We start from the raw sequence: 9164 nt of genomic DNA on the forward strand, positions 1-9164 counted from the left end.
CAGTCTCTAAGCTGTAGTTTCAGTGCACTTTTATCATTCTGACCATCAGTCACCTTTTTGGTCACAAACCTTCCTGGGATCTCGTTAAGCAGAGCCTAAGTCCCTCACCCCAACGTTCGGGCTTTCTGTGATTCCACCCAGACCTGCCTTTCCCAACTCACAGCTGCAGCCTTTTGTCATGTGACTTGGTGCCTGCGTCCTCCTCCGTGTCCCTGCGGTCCCCACTTAGGTGCGGCCTCTGTAAGTCTCTCTGTGCCCTTCTCACCTGCGCTGCTGAGAGTCCACGTTCTACTTCCTGCCTTGTTCTGTGATTACTGATTTGTGCCGTATTTCCTTTTCTGTGCCTCCCTGGCTCAAAGAATGATGCTTGTCTAGTTGGAAGTGCCACCCTCTTGGATGCCACCCCTTGGCGGGTCTGTCTCATGGAGGACACCTAGAGGGTTCATGCCAGAAGGGCCAGAGGCTCAGCCAACCAGCACAGTAAATGTCATGTGAGAAGCCACCTGAGCATCTTGTGCTGTCCTGGGACAGGGGCACGGCGCGCTCCACGGGTCCCACAGACCCCAGTTACGCACTCACAGGATTTGCTCCAGGCTGCCTGGTTACACAGCCTCTGCTCTACTTATAAAACTGAATTTTGATCCCAGAGTTTTTCACGCTAATAACCCACCAAAAGGATTATTGATCCTGTGAGATCTCCCAGGGATGAGTCCAGGGCCTAAACACCCCCTTTTCCCCTCTGGGGTTGGGTTATTTATTGTCTATGACTGCAACTTGCCTCTCTTTGAACCTCTCTTCACCTGGCCAATGGCCTACATGCCTCGTTGCCAGATAGCTCATTTTGTCTCTTCTTTCTCTGCCTCCTAGCAGCATTTGACAGGATTGATCCCCCCCTGCCTTTTGAAACAGTTTCTTCTGGAAGCTTTTGAGACAAAGTACTAACGCCTTGCTCAGACTAACAGGCCTCTGCATGCTCGTCCCTTCTGCTGACTCCTCCCCAGTGTGGTCACTAGACCCTGACCGAGGAGTCCGTTTTGGCTTCCCTCTCCTCTGTATCTGTATGCCCTTCCAGGTAATCTAATCCATCTCCAGCCCAGCCCCTCTGAATGGTTCTGGACTCACGTCACCACCTACCTAATGTCTACGCAGATGTCTCACAGGCGTCTTAACATCAGTGACTGAGACAGAAGCTCTGACTTTCTCCTGCACTGCAGAATTCTCCCTCCACAATTCTTTCCTATCTACCCAATGAGGTACAAAAACTGATGCTCAGTCTTGCTTTTTCCTCTTCTATCATAAGCAGATTCCAGTCCAAAATTAAGTCTAATATAAATCTGAATAAAAAAGCTTCAATTTCTAATGCTACCACCATGAGCAAAACCACCACTCTCTTTCCCTGGATAACTACATCAGCCTCGTAACTGGTTTCCCTCTGTTGTAGTCTGAATGTTTGTGTCCTCCTCAAATTTATATGTTGAAACCTAATCCCCCAGGAATAGTATCAAGAGGTGGGGACTACAGGAGGGGATTAGGTCATGAGGGTGGGGCCTTCATGAATGAGATTAGTGTCCCTCTAAAAGAGACCTCAGAGACTGCCTTGCTCCTTCCATGCAGGGCACAGTGAGAAGGCCGTCCACGAAGCAGAGCTTGTGCACACACCAGGATACTTCAAACTGAAGAACCTTTGATGGAAGCACCTAGTCATCACAGAGTGAATGCTGGCAGTGATGGGCTGAAAAATCACTGTGGTCACTTTCCAGCTGGATCCCTCTCTATCTGTATTTATATAAAAGTCAAAGATATCATTAAATAAAGCAAATAATTGCTACATAACTATATTGTCAAGTGCATGCTCTATGCTGAAATAATTCATAGTCACATTCAGAAAACCTCAGAAGAAGTGGTGCAAGGATTTCAAAGTCCCTTGCATTATGCTCTCACCTTGGGAAAGAAGACAGTTGAATGGGATTCAAAGTACAAAAATGAAAACAGGATAAAATTCTTAGTCAGGACTATATATATTGTAATTATCTAAGAAAAATATCGACCATGTCTAATCTAAAAATTGGCTAAACAAAATATTCAAACAGTAAGGTAAACTGAAAGATAAAAACATGATTTGGTAAAAGTCTCATTGGTATTAGTAATTAATTGCTGTTAATCGCTGAGACACAGATCTGTGAATTCAAATAGTTTTGCATTTCCCCATTTCCACTCACCACAATTCATAGCAAATTAAAACCCGGTAGGGCCCTTGTGAAAATCTTTTAAATTATGAAGATTTGCTAGGCTTAAGGGTCTGAACTAGTTTTTTCCAAAGCTGAAGACAGAGGATAACAGAGAGTCCAGGCATAGCAGGATAGAGAGAGGAGATAGAGAGAGCTTACATAGAAAGAGATGGAGAGAGCTTACAGGGAGAGATATGGAGAGAGCTTACAGAGAGAGAGAGATGGAGAGGGCTTACAGGGGGAGATATGGAGAGAGCTTACAGGGAGAGATGGAGAGGGCTTACAGGGAGAGATGGAGAGGGCTTACAGAGAGAGAGAGAGAGAGAGAGAAATGGAGAGAGCTTACAGAGAGAGAGAGATGGAGAGGGCTTACAGGGAGAGATATGGAGAGAGCTTACAGGGAGAGATGGAGAGGGCTTACAGGGAGAGATGGAGAGGGCTTACAGAGAGAGAGAGAGAGAGAGAGAAATGGAGAGAGCTTACAGAGAGAGAGAGATGGAGAGGGCTTACAGGGGGAGATATGGAGAGAGCTTACAGGGAGAGATGGAGAGAGCTTACAGAGAGAGAGATGGAGAGAGCTTACAGGGAGAGATATGGAGAGAGCTTACAGAGAGAGAGAGATGGAGAGGGCTTACAGGGAGAGATATGAAGAGAGCTTACAGGGAGAGATGGAGAGAGCTTACAGGGAGAGAGAGAGAGAGAGGGATTACAGGGAGAGATATGGAGAGAGATTAGAGAGAGAGAGAGATGGAGAGGGCTTACAGGGAGAGATATGAAGAGAGCTTACAGGGAGAGATGGAGAGGGCTTACAGGGAGAGATGGAGAGGGCTTACAGAGAGAGAGAGAGAGAGAGAGAAATGGAGAGAGCTTACAGAGAGAGAGAGATGGAGAGGGCTTACAGGGGGAGATATGGAGAGAGCTTACAGGGAGAGATGGAGAGAGCTTACAGAGAGAGAGATGGAGAGAGCTTACAGGGAGAGATATGGAGAGAGCTTACAGAGAGAGAGAGATGGAGAGGGCTTACAGGGAGAGATATGAAGAGAGCTTACAGGGAGAGATGGAGAGAGCTTACAGGGAGAGAGAGAGGGCTTACAGGGAGAGATATGGAGAGAGATTACAGGGAGAGATGGAGAGGGCTTACAGGGAGAGATGGAGAAGGCTTACAGGGAGAGAGAGAGAGAGGGCTTACAGGGAGAGATATGGAGAGAGATTAGAGAGAGAGAGAGATGGAGAGGGCTTACAGGGAGAGATATGAAGAGAGCTTACAGGGAGAGATGGAGAGAGCTTACAGGGAGAGAGAGAGAGAGGGCTTACAGGGAGAGATATGGAGAGAGATTACAGGGAGAGATGGAGAGGGCTTACAGGGAGAGATGGAGAAGGCTTACAGGGAGAGATGGAGAGGGCTTACAGAGAGAGAGAGATGGAGAGAGCTTACAGAGAGAGATATGGAGAGGGCTTATGGAGAAAGAAAATAGAGAGGGCTAACAGAGAGAGATGGAGAAGGCCTGGGGGGGGGGAGAGAGAGAGATGGAGAGGGCTTATAGAGAGATAGAAAGGGCCTATGGGGAGAGGAAAATCATAGGCCTGGAAGCCAGCAGGTCTTGCTTTGGTTATTGACAGCTATTTTGGTAGAACACAACAAACTATTACTCGAGGAGGAAGATAGTCGTTGCCAACACATGAGGCTCTAGTTTATTGACTTAGGTTGTGTATGAAATAAGATCACATATTTAATAAGCTTGGTTATTTACCTTTTCATTTTGTCCAAATAGAATGGAGTTGGAGGGATAGAAGGTTGGATAGGTCAGCAGCTAAACGCTGGAGAAATCACTGCAGGGGGTGGGTACCAGCAGAGCTTAGCAGAACAGGGATGGGAGGAGCCCGGAAGGTAGAACTGGAGTGAGCAGGCCGTGGGAACTGGAGTCTGGAGAGGCAGAGTCAGACAGCAGGAGGGGGAGCAGGTGCCAGCCATGTGGGGACCTGAAACCATCGGAAGCATCACTGGTTCACTTTCCCCTGCTCTGCGTTCCTGCCTAGAGGTGGGCTGGCCTGGACTCACTAGTTACCTTGTGCAGAAGCCAGAGGAGAGGAGGCAAATGAAACCCAAATGAATTAAAATGGGCCAGTCATTCAAAGACGCTTCCTGAGTCCAAGCGGGATTAATTAAATGGTTACATGTTTAAAAGTGGAAAATCAGGTTTGGTCCTTTGTATGTCCAACAGATGTTTCACGAGTTCCTTGTCTGGGCCTGCTACCACGCTGGACAGAACGTGCAGCTACATCTCTACCTTCCGCCCCTGTTTCTGAGGCCACGGGGCACACAAAGTATTGGAATGGTCATGACTTTACAAAGAACCACAAAAAATACAGGTGCTAGCCTCCCCGTATTTCCCAGCCAAGGACAATTTCTTTTGCTCCTGAACTTTCACGGGAAATTATCTGCAGCTTTCAAATTACTTACTACTTTCTCTCTCTATCCAACTTTATTCTAATTAATTCGACTGCTAGATCCTTTAGAACAGGATGATTGCTATCACATTTTTGTGTCCTCTAGAGCGAGTGAGTATGTGCAGGTATATAGATGAATACATACAAATTATTAAATATATTCAATATATAAGAGGTATGTTAAAATATTAATAGTAAAATTAAGAGGTATGAGCTTATGAATGATAATTTATTTTTTTATTTCATATGTAGTTTCTAAATAATATTACAAGGAGCCTATCTGGAGTGTCTCCCCTACACACATACATATCCAATAAAAGTAACCCCCCAGAAAGTATCACACTGGAATAACAAGCATGCATTTCAATTGTGAGGTAAGATTATATTAAGGGCTGTACACTTGGAGCTCATAGTTTCAGCCTGAAGAAACAATGGGAAGTTACAAATACAATTTGTATTCTGCTCCAAAGTAAATCTATTTTCTTAAACCTTCAACCTGGGGTAGAAAAGAGCAGCGCCGTAGGCAACGACATCACTTCATGAAGACAAGACACAGCATCTGTGATTATCCAGCTTTTCAAAAAAGAGAGAAAGACTTCATTGAAGTATGGTCTCTGGGAAGCATTTGTTTTCATGTTTTCTCTAAAGAACATACTTCATTTATAAAGATGGTAAAAGTCAAGAACTGGAGTATAAAAGCTATCATTTTAATCTAGTAATGTTGGTTCTCATTAGGAATTATTTGTTTTGAAATACAAATAAAAATATATTGCAGTCCTTAAGTTTAAGACACTGCTAAACAGGTGATGGACCAAACACCCACATTTGCCTCACTTCCAGGGCACTCTGATTTGAGAGGCTGTACCTTCAATGTTCTGTTACATGTTTACGCAGCGCTAATGCCACGCACTTTATTCTGCCCAAAGTGCCTCCAGGGAGGTGAGGAAAACAGGAGCCCTAGGAAAAGCAAACTAGTGTTAAGCCATTTGAGGATTTAAGGCTGCTTGCCACACTGCCTGGGATTGAGAGGCTCCATTCTGCCAGTGGTATCTTCTGGAATTGCTGCTGGGCTGGCACTCAAGGATTATCTGCTTCACCTGTGTTTCCAAGGGGGAAATTTTAAGGTTGACTTCATGAAGATCATGACTCATTTTTCCTGTTCATATATTGGCCACAAAAGAATCAGCACTTTCTTCTTTTAGGCTCCTTTACTAGGCTCTGAGTACAATGAAGAGATTTTCCTTTCATCATGTAAGCTACTAAGACAACACTGACATCATTTAAAGTGGAGGTGCCTCTTTGTGCAACTCCTGAGAGCAGTGGAATTAGCTGAGAACTTGAACTTATGAAAGCGATGACATCACTGTCATTCATAGTTTTAGAAGATACAGATGAATTTTTTGCAATAGACTAGTCGTCCAACTTCAGTTAGGGCAAAGGGAGAATTTTCAGAAATCTATTCTCAGAGGTTGCATTTTCAAATGTCCTATATTTTGAAAATTTAACAAAATCTGAAAATTTATATGAAGCCCATGTATCTCTAGAAACCTTGAATTTCCCCATCTGTATTGTAATCAAAGAATCTGCACAAGCAGAGGGACTGTTAACATTGGGCTTCTATTTCAAACGAAAATACAGGATGTTTCTTATTTTAAGAAATTAAAGCAAGGGTTAGGTATAAAACTTTTAATTATGTGCTAATTTTGAACATAATTTAAAAAGTTAACTTTTTCTTAATCATTGCTGGTTCTGTGTCTCTCTCCCTCTCTCTGATTGACCAAAATATTTAATCATTTATACTAAAACATTACACATACTAGAAATAGTAGAAAAGCTTATATGTACACTAAAATTTTATCTAGGAAGTTAGCTAAACTTTAGGGAGAATTATACCCAGGTATGTTGTGAAGTAGATTAATCTCAAATGTATCTCAAATATGGTTCAATTTCTCAGTTAGGACTACTATTCTTTATTTAGGTATGTGTTTATTAAGAAATATGAAATCAAATAACTTAGTTTAAAGAGTTATAACAATATATATTCAGCATAAAAGTGTACTTCCTCTTTGAAAATATTTGGTGAATTTTGATGCTCTGTTCTAAATCAATTTGATGCTAACGTTTTCAACTAAACTTTACTAAACACAATCAGACTCAGAGGATAACAACATGGTAAGTAGTTCAGTTAGGCTGGCTTTAGAATTCTAGCCGCAATTATCCAACTAATATCTAAAATAATTCTAAGTATGCTGGAGAATTTCAACTCTGCCATTCGATAAAAGAATCACTAAAACAATGACTATATTAAGTTAGGATCAACTGCAAACTATTTAAATGTTTTATGTTAATAAAATAAAAAGATAAAAAGACACCAGTGGAAATTGCTAAGTGCAGTTATTAAGTTTTCCTCTCCTCAAAGTTAGCAAGCAACATTAATAAAACAGCAACTACAGAGCCCTTTAAATAAAACTTCATAAAATAAAGCCACTTCCCTGTAACTTAAGCTTAAAAGGTATAGACTGACAAGCACAAGTGTCTTCTTTTATGTTTCTTGCCCATAGTTCAAGATAAACAATTTGATATGTTACAATATTAATCTCAAATTAACAGGTAATATATGGTCTAATTGGATCAAAGTTATTCCAAAGCTATTTCTCTCATAGACCCCAAATGTCACTGGTTCCACCATAGGAGAGTCTGTGCAACTCTCATACTATACAATTCTGTTTTCCTTTTAGAAATAACACATTAATATAAATGTGAATTTTCAAAAATAGAACTGATTCAGTAAGAAATAAGTTGGAATTCGCAACAAGTACTCTACTTGCACAGTGGCAAGAAGCCAGGTTATTTCATGGCTCTCAGAGAAATGATGCTGGCTCCCCTGCTACCTGCTCACAGGTCCTGGGCCCAGTCTCAGAAACCAATTCAATTTAAACACCCACCTATGAAGTCCAAGTCTCTGCAGCCCAGCTCACTCTCCCTGACATGGTCCCTTTGGCAGAGCTGCTTATAACTGTTTATAGAACACCTGTTCACGTGTTCACTTCCCATCAAAGCTCTGCGTGGCAGATCCTGTTACGATGCTTGTTTTATAGATGACAAATTTTTGAGGCTTAGGTAGGTTAAATAATTTTCAAAGAGGCAGCCAAGTAGGTGACAAAGCCATGACTGAACCTGTGACTCTCCTGCTTTGGAGTTTATATCCTTAACTCCTAGATTTCCATTTAATTACTTATGATTATTATTTTATTGTTTGGTGAGAGATCTCAAATTATGTAAAAAAAACCTTCCCCCCCCTTTTTTTTTGGTGGTGGGGTGGGGTGATCTGTCACTTTAGGTCAGTGGTTCTCAACCTTTCTCATGCTGTGACCCTTGAATACAGTTCATGTTTTGGCGACCCTCAACCATAATATTATTTTCGTTGCTACTTCATACTGTAATTTTGCTACTGTTATGAATTGTAATGTAAATATTTGAGTTTTCCAATGGTTTTAGGTGACCCCTGTGAAAGGGTCATTTGACCCCTAGGGGGGTTGCCACCCACAGGTTGAAAACAGCTGCTTTAGGGAAACAAGTTTAGCTGATCCCTTGATTGAAAAAATTTTTCCAATCTGATGACTCAAGACAGTGTTCTAACCATAAGAATACGCAGAAAAAGGGGAATGTCATCCAGGCAAGGGCTAGCACCAGGCAGGAGTCCAGGTAAAATCCCAGGTAAAGGGCTCACTGAGCTAGTTCTCTCCAGGAAAGGGAGGAGGGGTTCCCTGGCCACCGTTACCTCCAGGCCTTCCTCACCCTTCCCTCAAGCTTCCCTCGGCCAGGAAAGGGTATTCTGAGAAAGTCAAAAGGAAAAGCGAAGTCCTGTCTCCCCATCTGGGGGTTGGGACAGGTGCGCACATCCAACTTTGCTGCTTGCCCATGGCATCTGCTTTCTAAAAATTTGCCCTCAGCCTGATCCCAGGGAGTGAATTAGAGGCGCCCTCCCCCACCCCGGTTTCCACCTGTTGTTCTCCGGGGAGCAGGAAGGGCCTTTCCCCCTAGTTGATGGGCTGAACTCGCTCTGGGCGTCTGTTCCCGGGCTGGCTCAGGAACTCCGCGGAGGGAAAGGCAGTGCTCTGGGGCTCCCTGTGCCGGGGCGCCCCAGCCACTCACCTGCAGGCCAGGTCGGCGGCGGCTGGGCCGGGGCGCGTGTCCTCCGCAGCAGGCTCCTGGGCAGGGGCGCGTCTTCTCCGCAGCAGGCTCCGGCTCCGCGGTGCTCCGCGCCCGGTCGGAGCCCGGCTGTTAATTATTACTCGCCGGCGTCCTGGCCGAGCTGTTAATTATTGCTGCTGTGCGCCGGGGCAGGGACAGTGGGGGACCCTCCCTGCACCTGGTGCAGGGCGGGAGCGTTCACCTTCCGGAGCCAGGACAGGCCGCTCCGGCTCCCTGCGCGCTCTGCGGAAGCCGGCGGCCTCTGGTTAGCGCTTCACTCTCTCCTCTCCAAAG

The 9164-nt window shown here is 44.1% G+C and overlaps 1 protein-coding gene across 3 annotated transcripts in view; it reads right to left on the reverse strand.

Annotated features, from left to right (window-relative positions):
- Positions 1-8884, reverse strand: part of RASSF6 (Ras association domain family member 6) — a 47501-nt gene extending 38617 nt beyond the window's left edge. For 2 of the 3 annotated variants that reach the window (XM_053581838.1, XM_053581918.1), the window contains exon 1: positions 5173-5249. In XM_053581838.1, the coding sequence (XP_053437813.1) occupies positions 5173-5209 (37 nt within the window). In that variant the 5' untranslated portion in view covers positions 5210-5249. Of the gene's footprint in view, positions 1-5172; positions 5250-8831 lie in introns of those variants that run through there. The other variant, XM_053581993.1, reaches the window with a different exon arrangement.
- Positions 8885-9164: the final 280 nt, after the last annotated feature.

This window comes from Nycticebus coucang, chromosome 1, assembly GCF_027406575.1.
Source record: "Nycticebus coucang isolate mNycCou1 chromosome 1, mNycCou1.pri, whole genome shotgun sequence".
In the NCBI taxonomy this organism is placed as follows: domain Eukaryota; kingdom Metazoa; phylum Chordata; class Mammalia; order Primates; family Lorisidae; genus Nycticebus; species Nycticebus coucang.